General features: G+C 35.4%; 1 protein-coding gene across 10 annotated transcripts in view; it reads left to right on the forward strand.

Moving 5' to 3' along the window:
- LOC309626115 (protein SIX6OS1) overlaps positions 1-21,563 on the forward strand; it is a 233,849-nt gene that overhangs the window by 153,938 nt on the left and 58,348 nt on the right. For 7 of the 10 annotated variants that reach the window (XM_082386564.1, XM_082386556.1, XM_082386561.1 and 4 more), the window contains 5 exons: positions 510-599; positions 18,215-18,402; positions 18,498-18,540; positions 20,246-20,366; positions 21,312-21,403. In XM_082386564.1, the coding sequence (XP_082242690.1) occupies positions 510-599; positions 18,215-18,402; positions 18,498-18,540; positions 20,246-20,366; positions 21,312-21,403 (534 nt within the window). Of the gene's footprint in view, positions 1-509; positions 600-2,718; positions 6,990-18,214; positions 18,403-18,497; positions 18,541-20,245; positions 20,367-21,311; positions 21,404-21,563 lie in introns of those variants that run through there. The other 3 variants (XM_082386557.1, XM_082386562.1, XM_082386559.1) reach the window with 3 other exon arrangements.

A 21,563-nucleotide genomic window follows, 5' to 3' on the forward strand; every position in this document is an offset into this window, starting at 1 on the left:
CTATCTGATTTTATAATTCATTATGGTCTAGTTTCTTTCTTTCAAGTTCAGGAGGGTATAAAACCTGACTTTCTAAATTTCAAAGGAGAAAAAAGCCTCTCTTTATCCCTTATCCTAGCTCTTTAAATGTTTACTCGAAAAGAATTTCTTAGCTAAGATCTTAGAAGTATGATGAGAAACAAAGCCTGATGTTGGAGTGTTGCAGAGTATATTCCAGAAATGCCATAGTAATACACAGTCCATCCATGTCACATTTGTTCCTTCCCTAGTCATGGTTCCAAAACAGGCTTTATGTCAAAATTAATCGATATTGATATTTGAGCATATGTATGATTGCATGAATGGTCATAGTGGTGGTGATCGGAGATGGGAATGTTTTTCTTGATGTAAGCTTGTTTCTTCCAGGAAAGGAAAGAGTTGTTTATCTTTAAATGGTTACATTCATTTTTATTATTTCTTAAATTTGTTTATCATTCTGAGATGCTAATTACAGTATTTTTTTTCCATAGCTGGAGGCCAACATGTGATGTATTTCATAAACATGAAAACTATATGCAGGACCAGTTTACTATTTATCAAGAAACTGTTGAAAAAGACAAGTACAGTACATATATTAATTTAAGCTTATCAATTCTATAGCTTAGTATTAAGATATTCTTTGCAAAAATATTAATTGAAAAATACACAAATTTTTATTAATTAATTTATTTATTTATAAAGTAAATTCAGTGTTTTGGACTCTGGTTGTCACTGTTGGCCTACCTATTTGTTATAAAGCTCTATCCAACCTTGGATATGTTTAAATATGTCCTTAGATAGAAACTATTTATCAGTAGCAGTTATAAGGCAGAGTGCTTCAATTAATATTTTTTATGACTGAATTGCTATAGTCAAACATCTGGGGGAGTAGTTAGCTGTATAATTAGCTTATGAAAAATTTGGAGTATTGACTTTTGAAGGGTATTTTTATATTGAACTTGTTTTTCAGAGTGCTGATTTAGTGGGGTGTTATATTCTGACAGAGAAATACTATTGGGTTGGCCAAAAATTAAGATGTTATGGAGAAATCCGAATGAACTTTTTGGCCAACCCAATAATATTTGTGTGGGCTTATTTTATTATGTGTTAAATCACCTGGTTTGGGGGACTAAATGTAATTACTGAATATAATGAAACAAGGTGAGGAACTTTGAACACGTTATATAGCATTATAATTTCGCTTAATTTAAAAAATTGAAATGTTTTTATTTTTAACATAACTGGACAAGAGCAGTGTTGATTTAATTTTTAATTTTTATTTATTTATCTTACTACTTTCCCCCAGCTTTATTGAGGTATAATTGACATATAGCAGTAAGTCTGAGGTGTAAAACATGATTTAATACATGTGTGTATTGTGAAATGATTACCACAATAAGGTTAGGTAACACATCTATCACTCTATTATATTTTTTGTAGTGAGAATATTTAAGATTTACTCTTTTAACAACTTTCAAGTATATAATACAGTATTATTATATTCACCATGCTTTATATTAGATCCCCAGAACTTATTCAGCTTTTAACTGGAAGCTTGTACTCTCTGACCAACATCTTTTCATTTCCTCTACCCGTCAGCCCCTGGAAACCACCATTATACTCTCTGCTTCTATGAATTCAGCTTTTTTAAAAGATTTTACATATAAGTGAGATCATAACAGTATTTGTCTTTGTCTGACTTATTCAGTTAGCATAACACTCTCAAGGTCCATCTGTGTTGTCACAAATGGCAGGATTTCCTTCTTTTTTAGTGGCTAAATAACATTCCATTTTTATATACATCACATTCAAAAAATCTATTCACCTGTCAGTGGACACTTAGGTTGTTTCCATGTCTTGGCCATTGTGAATAATGCTTTAATGAACATAGTGCAGATATCTCTTTGGGATAGTGATTTTCTTTCCTTTGAATATATAACTAGAAGTGGGATTACTGGATCATATGGCTTTTCTATTTTTAATTTTTTGAGGTGCCTCCATACTGTTTTCCATGGTGGCTGTATCAATTTACATTCCCACCACCAGTATACAAGGGTTCCCTTTTCTCTACATCCTTGCCAACACCTATCTTGTCTTTTCGGTAATAGCCATTCTACACATATGAGGTACTATCTCATTGTGGTTTTGATTGGCATTTCTCTGATAATTGGTGGTGGTGAGCATCTTTTCATGTACCTGTTGACTATTTGTATGTCTTCTTTGGAAAAATGTCTCTCAGCCCTTTGCCCATTTTTAACTTGGATTATTAGTCTTGCTATTCAGTTGTATGAGTTCCTTATGTATTTTGGATATTAACCCCTTATTGGATATATGGTTTGCAAACATTTTCTCCCATTCTATAGTCTGCCTCTTCAGTTTGTTGATTGATTCTTTTGCTGTGCAGAAGCTTTTATAGTTTGATGTAGTCCCACTTGTTTATTTTTGCTTTTGTTGCTTGTGCTTTTGGTATCATATCCCCAAAAATCATTGCCAAAACCAACATCAAGGAGATTTTTCCCCTAGGAGTTTTATGATTTCAGGTCTTACATTTAATTTAAGCCTTTAATCCATTTTGAGTTCATCTTTATGAGTGGTATAAGATAGGGGTCCAATTCCATTCTTTGCATGTGGCTATCCAGTTTTCCCAGCACTGTTTATTGCAGACTGTCCTTTCCCCATTGAGTATTCTTGGCTTCCTTTCCAAATATTGGTTGACTGTATATGCATGGATTTATTTCTGGACTCTTTATTCTGTTCCATTGGTTTATCTGTCTGTTTTTATGCCAGTACCATACTGTTTTGATTACTATATCTTTGTAGCATAGTTTGAAATGAGGAAGTGTGATGCTTCCACCTTGTTCTTTTTTGAGATTTCCAGAAATTGACTATTTGGGGTCTCTTGTGGTTCCATACAAATTTTGGGATTTTTTTTTCTATTTCTGTGAAAAATGCCATTGTAATTTTGATGGGATTGCATTGAATTTATAGATGGCTTTGGGTAGTATGGATATTATAACAGTATTAATTCTTATGATCTGTGAGCACAGAATATCTTTCCATATTTATGTCTTCTTCAGTTTCTTTCATAGTGTCTTATAGTTTTCAGTGTACAAATCTTTCACCTTCTTGGTTAAATTTATTCCTAAGTTTTTAAATGTGTTTGATGCTACTGTAAATGGGATTATTTTCTTTATTTTTTTTTCAGGTAGTTCGTTGTTTGTGATTAGAAGTGCAACTGATTTTTGTATGTTGATTTTGTATCCTGAAACTTTATTGAATTTATTGATTAGTTCTAATAGGTTTTTGGTGGAGTCTTAGAATTTTCTATATATTGATATAAGGATATACTGTTTACAAACAGACCATTTTACTTTTTCCTTTCCTATTTGGATGCCTTTTATTTCTTTTTGTTGCCTAATTGCTTTAGCTAGCTCTTCCAGTATTATATTGAATAAGAGTGGTGAGAATGGCACCTTTGTCTTGTTTCTGATTTTGGAGGAAAAGCTTTTAGCTATTTACCACTGAGTATAATATTAGTTATGGACTTGTCATATATAGCCTTTATTATGTTGAGGTATACCCAATTTATTGAAAGTTTTTCTCATGAAAGGGTGTCAGATTTTGCCAAATACTTTTTCTGCATCTATTGAGATCATATAATTTTTATCCTTCATTCTATTAATGTGGTATTTCATGTTTAATGATTTGTGTAAATTGAACCATCCTTGCATCCAAGGATAAATCCCACTTCGTATTCATGTATGATTCTTTTAAAGTGCTGTTGAATTTGTTTGCTAGTATTTTTTTTTGAGAATCTTTTCATCCATATTCATCAGGAATATTGGCTTGTAGTTTTCTTTTCTTGTAGTGTCCTTATTTGGCTTTTTATCAGGCTAGTGCTGGCCTCATAAAATGAATTGGAGAGTGTTTTCTCCTCTTCCATTTTTTGGGAAGAATTTGAGAAGGATTGATGTTAGTTCTTCTTTACATGTTTGGTACAGTTTACCAGTGAAACCATCTGGTCCTGGGCTTTTCTTTGTTGGGAGGGTTTTGATTACTGCTTCTATCTCCTTACTAGGAATTGACCTGTTCAGATTTTTAATTTTTTCATAATTCAATCTTGGTAGGTTGTATGTTTCTAGAAATTTATCCATTTCTTTTAGGTTATCTAATTTGTTGTCCTATAATTGTTAATAGTAGCCTCTTAAGAGCTTTTGTATTTCTTTGGTGTCAGGTATAGTATCTCCTCTTTCATTTATAACTTTGTTTGAGTCCTCTCTCTTTCCCTTGGTTAGTCTAGCTAAAGGTTTGTAAATTTTGTTTATCTTTTCAAAAAAGCAACTTTTTGTTTCATTGATGTTTTCCTGTTGTCTTTCATGTCTCTAGTCCATTTATTTCTGCTCTAACCTTTGTTATTTCCTTCTTTCTGCTATCTTTATGGTTAGATAGTTCTTCTTTTTCTAATTCCTTGGGAAGTGACCTTCTTTGTCTCTTGTGACTGATTTTGACTGAATATCTATCTTATCTGATATAAGTATAAGCACTTCTGATCTCTTTTGGTTACATTTGTATGGAATATCTTTTTCCATCCCTTCACTTTCAGCTCATGTGTTTCATTAAAACTAAAGTGAGTTTCTTGCAGGCAGCATATTGTTGGGTCTTGTTTTTTTTAATGCACTCAGCCACTCTTTGTCTTTTGTATTTAGTCTATTTACATTTAAAGTAATTATTGATAGGTATGGACTTACTATTGCCATTTAATTAATCGTTTTCTGAGTGTATTTTTAGTCCCTTTGTTCCTTTCTTCCTCTCTTGCTGTCTTCCTTTGTGATTTATTTTTTGTAGTGGTATGCTTTAATTCCTGTCTCTTTCTCTTTTGTGTATCTACTATAAATTTTTTCTCTGTGGTTACCATGACGCTTACATAAAACATCTTATAGATATAGCAGACGTATTGATAACAAGTAACCTTCAACTGCGTACAAAAACTGCACTTTTACTTCTACCCCCCCACATTTAATGCTATCGATGTCATACTTTATATCTTTTTATATTGTGCATCCATTAACAAATTATTGTAGCTATAATTTTAATAATATTTTAAACTTTCATACTAGAGATTAAAGTGATTTGCATACTATCATTACAGTATTATGGTATTCTGAATTTGAGTATATATTCACCTTTACCATTAAGTTTTATTCTTTTATATGTTTTTATGTTGTTACTTAACATCCTTTTATTTCAGCTTGAAAAACTCCCCTTAATATTTTCTAAAAGGCAGTAGTAATGAACTCCTTTAGTGGTAATGAACTCCCTTAGCTTTTGTCTGTCTGGGAATGTCCTTATTTTTCCTTCATTTCTAAAGGACAGTTTTGCTGGATATAGTATTTTTGGTTGGCAGTTTTTTCTTTCAGTACTTTGGATATGTGATCCCATTCTCTTCTGGCCTGGAAGATTTGTGCAGAGAAATCTCCTGATGACATTACAGGGGTTCCCTTGTGATGAGTTATTTTTCTCTTGATGTTTTCAAAATTCTTTTTGTCTTTGCATTTTAACATTTTGATTATAATTTGTCTTGGAGCAATCTTCTTTGGGTTGATCTTGGTTGGGGTGGGCTTCCTGTACCCAGATGTCTATCGCTTTCCTAATATTTGGGAAGTTTTCAGCTATTATTTCTTTTCTTTTTAAAAAATTTTTTGTTGGGGTATAATCAGTTTACAATGTTGTGTTAGTTTCAGGTGTACAGCAAAGTGAATCTGTCATACAAATACATATATCCACTCTTTTTTAGATTCTTTTCCCATATAGGCCATTACAGAGTATTGAGTAGAGTTCCTTGTGCTATACAGTAGGTCCTTATTAGTTATCTGTTTTTTTAAAAATAAATTTATTTATATGTTTATCTTTGGCTGCGTTGGGTCTTCGTTGCTTTGCACAGGCTTTCTCTAGTTGCAACAAGCAGGGGCTACTCTTCGTTGTGGTGTGCGGGCTTCTTATTTTGGTGGCTTCTCTTGTTGTGGAGCATAGACTCTAGGTGCGTGGGCTTCAGTAATTGTGGCACATGGGCTCAGTAGTTGTGGCTTGCGGGCTCTAGAGTGCGCGCTCAGTAGTTGTGGTGCACGGGCTTAGTTGCTCCGTGGCATGTGGGATCTTCCCGGACCAGGGCTCAAACCCGTGTCCCCATGCAGGTGGATTCTTAACCACTGTGCCCCCAGGGAAGCCCTAGTTATCTGTTTTATATATAGTAGTGTGTATGTGTCAATTCCAATCTTCCACTTTATCCCTCCTCCCCCAACCCCTGGTAACCATAAGTTTATTTTCTACATCCGTAATTCTATTTCTGTTTTGTAGATAAGTTCATTTCTAGCCTTTTTTAAGATTCCACATATAAGTGATATCATATGATATTTGTCTTTCTCTGTATGACTTACTTGACTCAGTATGAGAAGCTCTAGGTCCATCCATGTTGCTGCAAATGGCATTATTTTGTTCTTTTTTATAGCTGAGTAATCAGCTATTATTTCTTTAAATAAACTTTCTGCCTTTTTCGCTCTCTCTTTTCTCCTTCTGGGACTTCCGTGATGCAAATATTTGTTCGCTTTGCAGTGTTCCATAATTTATGTAGATTTTCTTCACTCTTTTTCATTCTTTTTCTTTTTGTTCCTCTAAGTAGCTAATTTCAAATGAATAGTCTTTGAGTTTGCCGATTGTTTCTTTTATATGATCAAGTCTGTTATTGATGCTCTCTACTGAATACTTCAGTCCTGCTATTGTGTTCTTTAGCTCCACAGTTTCTGTTTGGTTCTATTTTATGGTTTCTATTTCTTTATTAAACTTCTCATTTTGTACATGCATTGTTTTCCTGATTTCGTTTAGTTGTCTGTGTTCTCTTGCATTTTATTGAGTTTCTTTAAGATGATTACTTTGAATTCTTTGCAAGGCAAACTGTAGATCTCCATTTCTTTGGGGTCAGTTACTGAAGATTTATTACTTTTCTTTCGATGGTGTCATGTTTGCCTAATTTTTGTGATATGCTTAGCCTTGCATTGGTGTCTGTGCACTTGAATGAACAAACACTTCTTCCAGTCTTTACAGTCTGGTTTTGGGAGGTAAAGACCTTCTCTTGTTGGTTTCCTGGGCTGATGGGATTACCTATAGAACTGCAGTTGTGCTGGGTTGGAGCTGATTTTGAAGCTGTCATTGAGTTTGTAGTGGGATCCATGGTTGGTGTGCTTGTTACCAGGGGCTCAGGCAGGTATGGATCCTGTCTGGTGGGTGAGACTTCCTCCAGTACTTTGTTCAGTAGGATAGTACTGGGACAAAGGTCTGATTCAGGTTCCACAGTTGGGTCCTTAGTCAGCAGGCATATTACCGAGTGTGTAGACAAGTTTGTCTCCCAGCAAGTCCCTGGGAGAGTTCATGCCTAGTCACTGAATGGATTCATGGGTGGTCAGGACTGGCCCTGGACTGTGTCTGAGAGGGGCTAGAACTGAGTCTCAGGGCTGTTTCAGATTCTACAAACAAAATTGAGGTCTACAGTCCTGGTTCTCAAGGCACAGATAGGCATGTCTCCAACCAGGTCCCTCCGTGGGCTGGACTGCTCTCTGATTGTGGCTAGAGGGGCTGGAGCCAAGTATAGGGCCCTTTCAAGATCTCCAGGGGAGCATATAGCAGTATCTCTTTGGGTCCCTGGGCCAGAAGTTCTGTTAGTGCTAGACTGCTTGAGATCTAGAACCAAGTATGGGTCCTTACAGGATCTATGGGGTGCAGACAGGAGTGTCTCTTGCTTGAACCTTGGACCCTCAGTACTGTGGACAAACTGTGCTGTGAGAAGGCTGGAACCAACTATAGGGTGCTTTAGGATCTTTAGGGGCATAGACAGGAGTGTCTCCTGCTGGGTCTCTGTGCCAGCAGGATTCTTCAGTGACTGTGGCTGGGACAAGTTGGAATCCAGTTACAGGGCCCTTTCAGAATCTACAGTCTCACTGAGTTTGGCAGGTTTACCTCCTGGTATTCCCAGACCATGGCCATGAAGGGCTGGAACTGGTTCACCTGCCACTTCTGGGACCACAGCCAGGACCAGGGTCTGTATGCCTATTGCCTGACACACAGGTGGGTGTGACTTCTCCCAGGTCCCTTGGCTTATGGGGCTGGTTACAGACTCAAAGCTAGATAGGCCTGTAGCTGAGTTCTCAGGGGTACAGAGATATTTTCTGGGTCTGTAGCCAGGACCACAGTCAGCAAGTTAAACCACCAGGATGTGAGTCCGTCTTCTCAAAATGGCTCTCCTCAGTCTTGGACTGCACCAGGATTTCCCAGTCTCCTACCTGGATTCCAAAGCTTCCACAAAGGCACTTTTGTCCATGGTTGGATGACAAACTTTTATTGCTGAGGGGGTGATATGCTCAAGGGACATTTTATTCTGCCATCTTGCCGATGTCACTCCCATTCTAATATTCTAATTAAAAACACCCACACAAAATCTAGAATGCAATACATTTCATATTAATAAATGGGTCTTAAGGTAGGGACTGAGGTATAGATTTGGACTTCATTGGCATTTGAAATCATAAAAATAGATGAGATTGCCCAGGGAAAGTATAAAGCAAAAAGAAGAGAAAGCTGGAGTACATGATCATCCAAGAAATAGGCAGAGGGTAGAATTAACAAAGGAGACTTATTTTGTTATTTATAGGCCCCACTGCAATTCAAAAAGAATTTGAAATGATTTATATAAATAATACCATAGTGTTAAAATAAAGTTAGACATACAAATTGAGGCTATAGGGAAGTAAGGGTAATGCAGGAAGATGAAGCCTTTGATCTGGATAGAAATTCATACTATATGGTATTACACATTTGTTAGATATAGGCAAAATTAAGTTTTGAAATTCCTAATAGTAGTCAAAGCACTGTGGAAGTGTCATCAATTTGGAATTCAGAATATTCATTTAAAAAACAGTTCAGTTGCTTAGGATAAGCAGAGGTTTTTTCCCTAGTACTCAGACTTGAGAGAAATTTGTTCCCTGGATTCTCATAAAGGGGAAATTGTGCAATATGGTAGTCAGTATCTTCAGTGGCCTCCCCCAAATAAACACAATATGTATTACTGCTTCTTATAACATCTCTCAGTGTAAGCTATAGCTATAAAATATTATTTAAAATGATTCTATGAGGGGTAAAACAAACCAGTCCAATAAGTACTTCTCTGATAGTGTTTGTTGTGGATGACTTCTCTTAGCTAGCCAGAGGTATGGAGGTGAAAACAGCTATCTCTTTCTTTCTTAAACCAGCCACATAGGTTGATTGACTTGATGACTCAATACTATGTATTTATAAGAGGAAAAGAGTCCATTTGTTGGTATCATGGGTAATGAAGGAAGTAGAGTCACCAGCTACTTATTTCTCCTAATCACCCATCCCTGTCCCAGGCATTCACGAAGACTAGCATTGCTGGCAAGAGATGAGATAGTAATGGCTCTTCTTGAATCATGGCTTGGGCTAGCAAGGTTCTTGTATGGAGTATATTAGAAGAGTTGCCATGAATATGCAGTCTGAACAGGATAGGTGGGGTATGCTAATCTCATCTGAAACTGGTGGCCCAGACTCAGTTTTCTTATAGGTATTTCCCTCCTTTTGGACTATTTTCCCGAGAAGTGAAGGCTTAATTAGCAAATATGCATTTAGAAGAATAGGAAGAAACTTGTTTTGGGCTAAACTACTTTATCTTGCCTAAGGGGGCAGAGTTTAGTAATATTAAGAAATTAAAACATTCTTAAGATTCAGACCTGCTGACCAGTAGAAGAAGGCTGTTATCCTTACTTTTCTTCTTACTATACAAGCAGTTTATGAATACTTCTTTTCTCATCTGCTAAGGCGAGATAATCATTGAAGTATCTTTTAAGAAATTCCCCCATATAGTATGGCTTGATTTAGAAAATTTATAAAATTTTGAGGAATATAAGGACTATATATTTTTAGAAAAGTTTCTATGAATGTTATTTTTTGAAAGTATGTATTTGTTAATAACTCGGTAAAAAAAGGATCCAAGAATATATTTTCTTTTTTTAAATTGAAGTATAGTTGATTTACAACATTTACAATATTGTGTTAGTTTCAGTGTACAGCAAAGTGATCAGTTATATATATGTATATATATATAAATACATATATATACATATACACATTTTCCGATTGTTTTCCATTATAGGTTATTATAAGATATTGAATACAGTTCCCTGTGCTATACAGTAAAGCCTTGTTGTTTATCTGTTTTATATATGGTAGTGCGTATCTGTTTGCTTTCTATGTCTATGAGTCTGTTTCTGTTTTGTAAATAAGTTCATTTGTACTTTTTTTTTTTAGATTCCACATATAAGTGATATCATATGGTATTTGTCTTTCTCTGTCTGACTTACTTCACTTAGCATGATAATCTCTAGGTCCATCCCTATTGCTGCAAAAGGCATTATTTCATTCTTTTTTATGTCTGAGTAATATTCTATGATATATATATGCCACGTCTTCTTTATCCATTTATCTGTTGATGGACACTTAGGTTGCTTCCGTATCTTGCCTGTTGTAAACAGTGATGCTGTGATCATTGGGGTGCATGTATCTTTTCAAATTAGAGTTTTCATCTTTTACAGATATACGCCCAGTAGTGGTAACTCTATTTTTAGTTTTTTAAGGAACCTCCATATTGTTTTACATAGTGGCTGCACCAATTTGCATTCCCACCAACAGTGTAGGAGGGTACCCTTTTCTCCACACCCTATCCAGCATTTATTATTTGTAGACTGTGAGGTGATACCTCATTGTAGTTTTGCTTTGCATTTCTCTAATAATTAGCAATGTTGAGCATCTTTTCATGTGTCTGTTGGCCATTTGTATGTCTTCTTTCGAGAAATGTCTATTTAGTCTTCTGCCCGTTTTTTGATTGGGTTGTTTGTTTCTCTGATATTGAGTTGTATGAGCTCTCTGTATGTTTTGGAAATTAAGCCCCTGTCAGCTGCATTCTTTGCAAATATTTTCTCCCAGTCCGTAGGTTGTCTCTTTGTTTTGTTTATGGTTTCCTTTACTGTGTGAAAGCTGTTAAGTTTGATTAGGTCCCATTTGTTTATTTTTGCTTTTATTTATTTTGCCTTGAGAGACTGACCCAGGAAAACATTGGTGCGATTTATGTCAGAGAATGTTTTGCCTATGTTCTCTTCTAGGAGTTTTATGGTGTCATGTTTTATATTTAAGTCTTTAAGCCATTTTGAATTTATTTTTGTGTGTGGTATGAGGGAGTGTTCTGACTTCGTTGATTTACATGAGTCTGTCCAGCTTTCCCAACACCACTTGCTGAAGAGACTGTCTTTTCTCCATTGTATATTCTTGCCTCCTTGGTCGAAGGTTAATTGGCCATAGGTGTGGGGGTTTATTTCTGGGCCCTCTATTCTGTTCCATCTCTATATGTCTGTTTTTGTGCCAATACCACCCTGTTTTGATTACTGTAGCTTTGTAATATTGCCTGAAGTCTAGAATGGTTATGCCCCCAGCTTTGTTCTTTTCCCTCAGGATTGCTTTGGCAATTCTGGGTCTTTTGTGGTTCCATATAAATTTTAGAATTATTTGTTCTAGTTCTGTGAAAAATGTCATGGGTAATTTGATAGGGATTGCATTAAATCTGTAGATTCGTTTGGGTAGTATGGCAATTTTAACTATATTAATTCTTCCAACCCAAGACCATGGGATATCTTTTCATTTCTTTGAATCATCTTCAGTTTCCTTTATCAGTGTTTTATAGTTCTCAGCATATAAATCTTTCACCTCCTTGGTTAGGTTTATTCCTAGGTTTTTTTTTTTTTTGATGCAATATGATTTTAAACAGGATTGCTTTTTTACTTTCTCTTTCTGATACTTCATTGTTAGTGTAAAGGAGTGCAACAGATTTCTGTATATTAATCTTGTATCCTGATACCTTGCTGAATTCGTTTATCAGTTCTGGTAGTTTTTGTGTAGAGTCTTAAGGGTTTTCTGTATGGAGTATCATGTTATCTGCATATAATGACAGTTTTACCTCTTGCCTTCTAATTTGGATGCCTTTTATTTCTTTTTCTTGCCTGATTGCTGTGGCTAGGACTTCCAATAATATGTTGAATAAAGGTAGTGAGAGTGGGCATCCTTGTCTTATTCCAGCACTTAGTGGGAAGGCTTTCAGCTTTTCACCATTTAGTATCATGTAAGCTGTGGGTTTGTCATAAATGGCTTTTATTATGTTATGTTCCCTTTATACCCACTTTGGTGAGAGTTTTTATCATGAATGGATGTTGAATTTTATCAAATGCTTTTTCTGCATCTATTGAGATGATCATGTGGTTTTTGTATTTTCTTTTGTTGTTGTGGTGTATCACATTGATTGATTTGTGTTTGTTGAACCATCCTTGTGACTCTGGGATGAATCCAATTTGATTATGGTGTATGGCCCTTTTTATGTGTTGTTGGACTTGGTTTGCTAATATTTTGTTGAGGATTTTTGCGTCTACATTCATCAAAGATATTGGCCTGTAATTTTCTTTTTGGTAGTATCTTTTTCTGGTTTTGGTATTAGGGTGATGGTGACTTCATAGAATGACTTTGGGAGTGTTCCCTCCTCTTCAGTCTTTTGCAAGAGTTTGAAAGGATAGATATAAGTTCTTCTTTGTATGTTTGGTAGAATAACCCAGTGAAGCCATCCAGTCCGGGACTTTTGTTTGTAGGGAGCCTTTTTTATTACAGATTCTGTTTCACTTCTAGTGATCAGTCTGTTCAAATTATCTGTTTCTTCTTGATGCAGTTTTGGCAGACTGTATGTTTCTGGCAACTTGTCCATTTCTTCTAGGTTGTCAAATTTGTTGGTATATAACTGTTCATAATATTTTCTTAGTAATTTTTTGTATTTCTATGGTTTTGTTACTGAGTCCAAGCTCACTCTGCTTGCCACATGGCAGGCCAATAAATCGGGAGAAGAAGTGTCAAGGCAAGGAATAGTGACTTTATTTGGAAAGCCAGCAGACCAAGAAGATGGCAGACTAGTGTCTTAGAAGAACCATCTTATTGGGCTGTGGATGCCAGTTTCTTCTATAGAACAGAGAGGGAGCAGAGGTGAGGAAATAAAGTAAAAAGGCCATAAATCTTGCAAATATCTCCTGGAATAGCCAGCCTTGGGAAAGGGATGTGTTAATTTCTTCTTTCTTGCAGCCATTCACAGGTGGACAGGGTCAGGATGTTTCCCTGAACAAAGGCACTTTGGTTTAACATTCAGACAGAGGGGCAGGTTCCCTGAAGCAGACCATTATGTATAGACAGTAACCTTTTAGTGAACAAAAGCAGCAGGAAGCAAAGGTTAAAGTAAGAGAAACAGATCCAGCATGTAGTCAGATTTGTTCTTCCCTGTAACAATATCGGTTGTTATTTCTCCTCTTCCATTTCTTATTTCATTTATTTGTATCCTGTCTCTTTTCTTCTTGGTGAGCTTGGCTAGAGGCTTGTCAATTTCATTTATCCTTTCAACTATCTCTTGGTTTTATTGATTTTTTTCTATTTTTTAAATCTCCATTTATTTATTTCCTCTCTGATCTTTATTATTTCCTTCCTTCTGCTGAATTTAGGTTTTGTTTGTTTTACTTTTTCTAATTCTTTTAGGTGGTGGGTTAGGCTGTTTATTTAAGATTTTTCTTGTTTTTGGAAGAAGGCCTGTATTGCTATGAACTTCTCTCTTCGAATTGCTTTTTCTGCATCCCATAGATTTTGTATGGTTGTGTTTTCATTGTCGTTTGTTTCGAGGTATTTTTAAATTTCCTCTTTGATTTCATCACTGACCCATTGGTTTTTTAGTGGCATGTTGTTTAGTCTCCATGTAATCATTTTTTTTCTCATTTCTCTTTCTGTGGTTGATATCTAATTTCATACCGTTGCACTCAGAAAAGTTGCTTGAAATAATTTCTGTCCTCTTAAATTTGTTGAGGCTTGTTTTGTGTCCTAGTATGTGGTCTATCCTAGGGAATGTTCCATGTGCTCTTGAAAAGAATGTGTATTCTGGTTTTTTTGGATGTAGTGTCCTGTAGATATCAATTAAGTCTAACTGTTCTATTGTGTCATTTAGGATCTCTGTTACCTTATTGATTTTCTGTCTGGAATATCTATCCATTGATGTCAGTACAGTGTTAAACTCTCCTACTATTGTTGTATTCCCATCAATTTCTCCCTTTTTGTCTCTTGGTATTTGTTTTATGTATTTTGGTCCTCCTATATTGGGTGCATATGTGTTAATGAGTGTGATATCCTCTTGTATTGATCATCTTATTATATGTTGACCTTCATTGTCTTTCTTTGTGGCCTTCGTTTTAAAGTCTGTTTTGTCTGATGTGAGTATTGCTACCCCCACTTTCTTGTCATTTCCTTTTGCATGAAATATCTTTTTCCATCTGCTCACTTTCAATCTATATGTGTCTTTCACCCTGAAGTGTGTCTCTTGTAGGCAGCATATTGTACATACTTGTTTCATTATCTAACCTGCCACTCTATGTATTTGATTGGTGCATTTAGTCCATTTATGTATAAAGTAATTATTGATAATATGTATTTATTGCCATTTTAAACCTTGTTTTCCAGTTGATTTTGCACATCTTTGTTCCTTTCTCCTCCTTTTTGTTTTCCCGTTTGTGGTTTGTATTATGCTTGAGTACCTTTCTTTTTGGTTTTTGTGAATCTATTTTATGTTTTTGATTTGTGATTACCCTGATTTTCAAGTATGTTATCTCATAACTGTATCTACTTCCTTTAGATTCATAATCATATAAGCTCAAACACATTCTAAAAGATCTGCATTTTCTTACTCCCCTCCCCCACATTTTGTGATTTTGATGTCCTAGTTTACATCTTAATGTTTATCTTTTTGCTGTTCATTGTATTTATAATTGCTTTCACAGAATTTTTTTGATTGTTTTTTAATCCATGTACTGGCTTATTTAAGTGATATTCAATCCTTTTATATATTTGCCTTTCCTATTGTGAGTTTACCTTTTTTATTGATTCCTGCTTCTTTTCTATTTAGAGAAGATCTCAGTATTTCTTTTAGGATAGATTTAGTATTGCTGTCTTCTTTTAGTTTTTGCTTGTCTGAGAAATTGTTTATCTCTCCTTCTATTCTAAATGACAGTCTGGCCGGGTACAGTATCCTAGGTTGCAGGTTTTTGTTTTTCAGGACTTTGGATATATCTTGCCCCTCCTTTATGGCCTGCAAAGTTTCTTTAGAGAAATTAGCTGGTAGCCTTATGGGGGTTCCCTTGTAACTGACTCTTTGTTTTTTCTCTTGCTGCCTTTAGAATCCTCTCTTTATCTTTCACTTTTGCCATTTTAATTATGATATGTCTTAGATTTGGTCTGTTTGGGTTCATCTTGTTTGGGAACCTCTGTGCTTCCTGTACCAGGATTGCTGTTTCCTTCTTTAGGTTTGGGAAGTTTTCAGCCATAATTTCTTTGAAAACATTTTTTTAAAAATTTTATTTATTTATTTATTTATTTATTTATTTATTTATTTATTTATTTATTTATTTATGGCTGCGTTGGGTCTTCGTTTCTGTGCGAGGGCTTTCTCTAGTTGCGGCAAGCGGGGGCCACTCTTCATCGCGGTGCGCGGGTCTCTCACTATCGCGGCCTCTCTTGTTGCGGAGCACAGGCTCCAGACATGCAGGCTCAGTAATTGTGGCTCACGGGCCTAGTCGCTCCGCGGCATGTGGGATCTTCCCAGACCAGGGCTCGAACCTGTGTCCCCTGCATTGGCAGGCGGATTCTCAACCACTGCGCCACCAGGGAAGCCCCTCTTTGAAAACATTTTTGATCCCCCTTTCTCTTTCTTTTTTTCCTGGGATTCCTATTATGCGTAGATTGGCTTGCTTTTATTATCCCATAGATCTCATATGTTGCTTTCTTTTTTTCATTTGTCTTTCTGTCTGCTGTTCTACTTGGGTGATTTCAGTTATTCTGTCTTCCAGATCACTTCTTATTCTGCATTATTTAGTTTACTATTTATGCCTTTTGCTCAGTTTTCATTTTGGCAATTGAGTTGTCTAATTTCGATTGGCTTCTTTTTAGTTTCTAATTCCTTGTTACAGTGATCTGCATTTGTATTGATTTTCTTAGTTCCTTCAGCATTTTTATTACCTCTCTTTTGAACTCAGGGTCTGGTAGATTGGAGAGGTCTGTTTCATTGTTCTTTCAGGGAATTTCTCTGGTTCTTTTAATTCAGAGTAGTTCCTCTGCTGTTTTCATTTTACTTATATTTCTCCAACTCTATGAATTTTGGAGAAACACTTATCTACTGTGGTCTTGAAGGTCTGTTTTTATGGGACAGTGGGAGTGACCCTTGTGTAGACTGTGTGAGTGCAATATTTTCAGTGTGAGGGCTGTTTGTGGTATGGATGCTTGCCAAGACTTTCCTCAGGTTGTGCTGGCCCTTGTCTCCTTGATAGGGGATGTGTTTGGTGTTGTGGTTACCAGAGCCTGCACTGGATGTTGGGTGGGGCCTCCTCTTTGCTCTGGTGGTTGTCATAGCCCTGTCAGGGTCAGGGTCTGCTCCCCAGTTGTTGGAGTAGAAGCCCCCAGATCCGGTTCTAAGCTGTGATGTGAGGTAGGTGGGACTGGGAGCACTCCCTCTGAGAAAGGAGCCACTGCGTGTTCTTCCCCAGGAGCTGTCCACTGTGACATGCAACTCTGTGATATTGCCTGCCACTTGGTGTGCACGTCCACAAAGAAATCTGTTGGCGCTGCCCTCGAGGGGCCACATCCACTGCGGAAGTGCTCATAATGAGCTCAGAGGTCCTTTAGGCATGCACGTGTGCTCGCAAATCTGCCTGCACAAGAACCTGCCCAAGCCTCACCCCCATGCCAAGGGGAAGTGCAGGTAATTGGCTCAGATTTCAGCCCTTCTGCAGGAGCAGTGGTTACCTGGGAATTTTTCTTGTAGCTTTGGTTGTATGAGATCTTCTGCAAGCTTTCAGTAGGTATTCTGTGAGAATTGTTCCACTTGTAGATGTAGTTTTGATGTGTTTGTGGAGGAGGTGAGCTCCACGTCCCTCTACTCTGCCATCTTTTTCTCCTCCCAAGAATATGTTTTTTGCAATCAACCTGGATTGAACATGTTCAGTGTTGTAGATGAGGACTGACAAACTTTTTTTTTGTAAAGGGCCATATAGTAAACATTCCAGGCTTTGTGGGAATATACAGTCTTTGTCACAGCTACTCAAGTCTGATACTGTGGTACAGGAGCAGCTTTAGGCAGTACGTAAGTGATTGACTGTGTTCTAATAAAACTTTATTTATGGACATTACAGTTTGATTTTCATATAATTTTAATATGTCATGAAACATTATTATTCTTTTGATTTTTTTAATCATTTAAAAATGTAAAAATTGTTCTTAGCTCATAGGCTGTACAAAAACAGGTGGCAGATTAGATTTGGCCCATAGATCATAGTAACTGACCCCTATTGTAGATCAAGCAAAGTTCAAATGAGAAGGAAGAGTTAATATCCTTTTGCAAGAATTGACCATCTCATTCAAGACTGGTTCCAAAATAGATGACCATGCACCTCCACCTTAGTTGTACTTGAAGGAGTTCCTCTAAACAGTGCTGAAATTTTCTTATAAAATAGTTCTGGAGTATACAAGAATGATTGTGAACCCAAAGTTCTATCACCTAGAACATGATAACTTTAGCTTAGAAAACTGAAGGAGATTTAATAGCATAGTTATAGAGGTAGCTGAACTGGGAAGAATAGAGATTCAGAACTCAGGGAGGATAGAGATTCAAGAAGTCATCAAAAGAACCAGGTTCTGCAGTGTCATTTAGGATGAAAAGTGAAAAGAGATCACTAAGGTGGACAAATTAGATCATTGATAACCTTGGGAAGGGTAGTTTCATTAAACTGGTGGAAGTGGAAGTTTAATTGAACATGATTGAGGAGTGAGTAACTCAGGCAGTGAAGAAAAAGAGTAGAGAATTGAAAAGTGTAATAGAGTTAAGAAAGGTTTGAAGGACAGACAGTATTGAGGGAAGCAAGAATAAGTAGATTTTTAACTTGTCTGTTATGCTTAATTTAGTAGACTTTAACAAGTGATTTTAGATACACTTTTGTTATATTGATATCATTTCTTTTAATTTTAACAGAAAAATGTACCACGGTTATATATGTCAGTATAAAGATGTTTTAAAGCAATACCAACAAAAATACTCAGAAACACCTCTTTCACATGAATATTATGAGAAGAAAAGAGAACATGAAGAAATTCAAAACAGAGTGTTGGCACGTACTGAACAACTAAAAATGAATGAAACTATTTTTATGGAATTTTTAGGTATTAATGGTTTTGTTACATACTGTTTTAATAACATTGTCTTTGTAATGAAAAAAATATAATAAATTAGTCTAAAATATGACTTTGTTTTTCAGTGCCTGCTCCCTTTCCATCACTTACCAGTTGGACACTACATATGTATCCACAGTAGTATTTCTACTTAGAATTTTTATTGGATAAGTATTATTTCTGTATTTTAATTGTTATTGCGTTTCCCTGTGAGAATCACATTGATTTGGTATTTTGTTTAATTAAAAAATTTAGAGATTACTTTAAAGATCATCTGGGATTAGTTTTCATAGATGTGCGTGTCATCAGAAGCAAGAAATTTTAATGCCAATAAGTGGTATATGTATCTGTCTTTAAGTGGCATATCTTATCAACCAAACCAATGAAAAAGTCATCTTGCTCTGTCTTACCAAAGAGTTCCAATTAAATCAATTGATTATTACTTGTTAAGATGGAAGATGGTAAGGAGGTGAGTCACAATTCATTGGGTACCTACTTTGTGCCAGGCAATACTCAAGAAGATACAGAGCTTTCTTATAAGGAGCTCACAGTTTAGTAGAGGAAACAGACATGTAAAGAACTAATACAGTGGCATTGTATTAGATGCTTAAGTAATTCTTAATTGGTCTAAGTCTCATCTGTTTGTCAAGGAGATCTTCCCTGATGATGAACTTGGAACTTTAATCCTCTTCCAACCTCCACAATCCTTCATATGCTTTCCTATCAGATTATAACTCCACTGTTTGTACTAAGTCTTCTTTATCCCTGCATTCTACCTTGCTTCATTCTACTTCATCCCAAATCATCCTTTTAACTCCTTTGCTGCTTGCTCTCTCCATGTTTGGGTTTTAGCTTATTCTGTACTTAGTTGTTCATTTGCTGCCCATCTGTGTTTTAACTTCTCAGTAGGAAGAGGCAGAGGTTGGTAGATGCATAAGGCACAGCAGGGGTTTAGGGAGTTGGATGTAGAAACGGATGAGGCATAAGATTACATGACAAACATGAAGAGGTGATGGAGGTAGGGAGAATTGAAGATTAGGATTTAAATGTCTATATCTAAAATTTTAAATTGATACTTTTGATAACAGCATAGCATTATAAATAATGTTCATCTGAAATTTTATGTGCTAGCATATAAATCATAAGTTTTAGCGAAATAGGAAAGGTCTGATAAAGATTTTCTCTGGAATTCTTGTTCATTAACACTGTTTTATTCATTTTTAAATTCTCCTAAATGGATTGTAGAGTAACTTAGGAAATGGTAGTAGCTAATAACCATGCAGGGTGTCTGTTAACAGCTGAGAAATTCTCTACTTGAAATTGGGTATAAATCCAGTTCAAGCAGAAAGTTCAGATAGAAGATGCAGCTCTCTTTTGAGTTCTGCAGTGTGCACTGATGGACCTTAAAGAGCAAGAAAAGGAAAATTGAGTGGATTTTTAATGTTGACTTTGGAACAAATAAATTACAGAAACACAAGACGTTAAGTTTGGACCTGAATTGATTATGTTCATCATGCCAAATGACATGATAAAGTTGGGTAAAAACCAAAAGTAAAAAACCACCCTGTGAAAATATTTAACTGAAAGAAAAAATCCTGACACATATTTTTGAAGAAATGTTATTTTTAAGCTAAATATATAACATAGGCGAACAATAAATTGTCTTTGTCAGTTTGCCAAATGTTTGTACTAGTCTTACAGCTATTTTCAGATACTGTTATTAATATTGCTTATATATACATATACAAATAATGTTATATAATACTAATTATTTTTGATATAGTGTATATAAGTGTGAAAGTTACTTGTATAACATAGTTCCTTAACATAAAAGGGTTAATTTGAGATGTAAAACACAAGATACTCTTAAACATGCCAACAAATTTTCCAAAAGATCATATGAATTGAAGAAAGAAGTAGATGATGTGGAAATAGAAATTAATTATTTAAACCAGGTATTAATTTTGTTATATGTTTCTAATATACGTGTTAATGTATAAGTGTAATGGTGTGTTAGATGAACGTCTAAGAAGAGCTGTTTCTAAAGAGCCTCGATATGGAGAAAAACTTATAATAATTTATTTGCCTCAGATTACCATTGAAGCCAAAATGTGTTTTAGATATTGAGTGTATTCAGGTCTGAGTTTTGGGGAATAGTTTAACTTTCTTTGGGTTCTAAGGAAAGAAGATAGGAAGGAACAAGATGGAGCTTAATAATAGGTATTTAAAGGCATTAGCAGAGCTTACAACAGTGTTGTCAAAAAAGAGAACAAGGCAGTAAATAATTTAAAAGACTTAATCTAGAAAATTTATGACTATAATCTTTATAAAGCTAGTTTAGCCTTTAAGATTGATGGTGCATGATATTTTCATGAATACATTTTTAGTATTGTATTGAAATGTGGCTTTCATTGATGGGTATGAGAACCCATCAAAGTCACTTCCAAATTTTGAAAAAAAGTTGAATAGCTGATTTTCTAAATTTTCTGAAAACTGTGTAAAGATGGTATATTTATCGTTCATAGGCATGAGGTTCCAAATAGTATTAATATCATTTTAGTAATGAGAAGAAAGTGGATGCCACTTTCTTTAAAATATATGGTAACTACATCTCTATGTAGGGAATCAATGTCTACTTTGCTTCTGACTGTCCTTTTTAAAAAAGAAGTTGAAAGTTCATTGAAATCTAATGGGTTTGCTAATGGAGTTATAAGGAAAAATAAAAGGAGTATGATTTATTGTTAATTTTGACTCTTTTCACTAAAAGATTGCTAATACTACCAAAAATATGTCTTGTGATTATGTAGAAAAAAATCATATTCATTAGTTAAGATAAACCATATGTTCCTTAATGCTTTGCAGGTAATTATTTTGTTTTGCTTTATCATTTTTCCTTTTAGCAGATTGCAAGACTTTATGAAATGAAGAATCTTTCAGAAACTCTGGAAGAAAAAAATAAAAATATAGAAAAGAGAAAGGAATCGAAAGAAAGGTATAAGTAAACTTTAAAATGGGATTTTATGTGAACAGATATTCTGCATTTAAAATTTGATTACATATTCTAGCCCAAGCCACTAATATTTACATAGTATCTATAAACATTTATTGTGCAGGCTGTTTTCTATTCATTTCTTATGAAAAATATTAATTTA

This window comes from Balaenoptera borealis (assembly GCF_965194805.1).
Source record: "Balaenoptera borealis genome assembly, chromosome: 3".
NCBI lineage: Eukaryota > Metazoa > Chordata > Mammalia > Artiodactyla > Balaenopteridae > Balaenoptera > Balaenoptera borealis.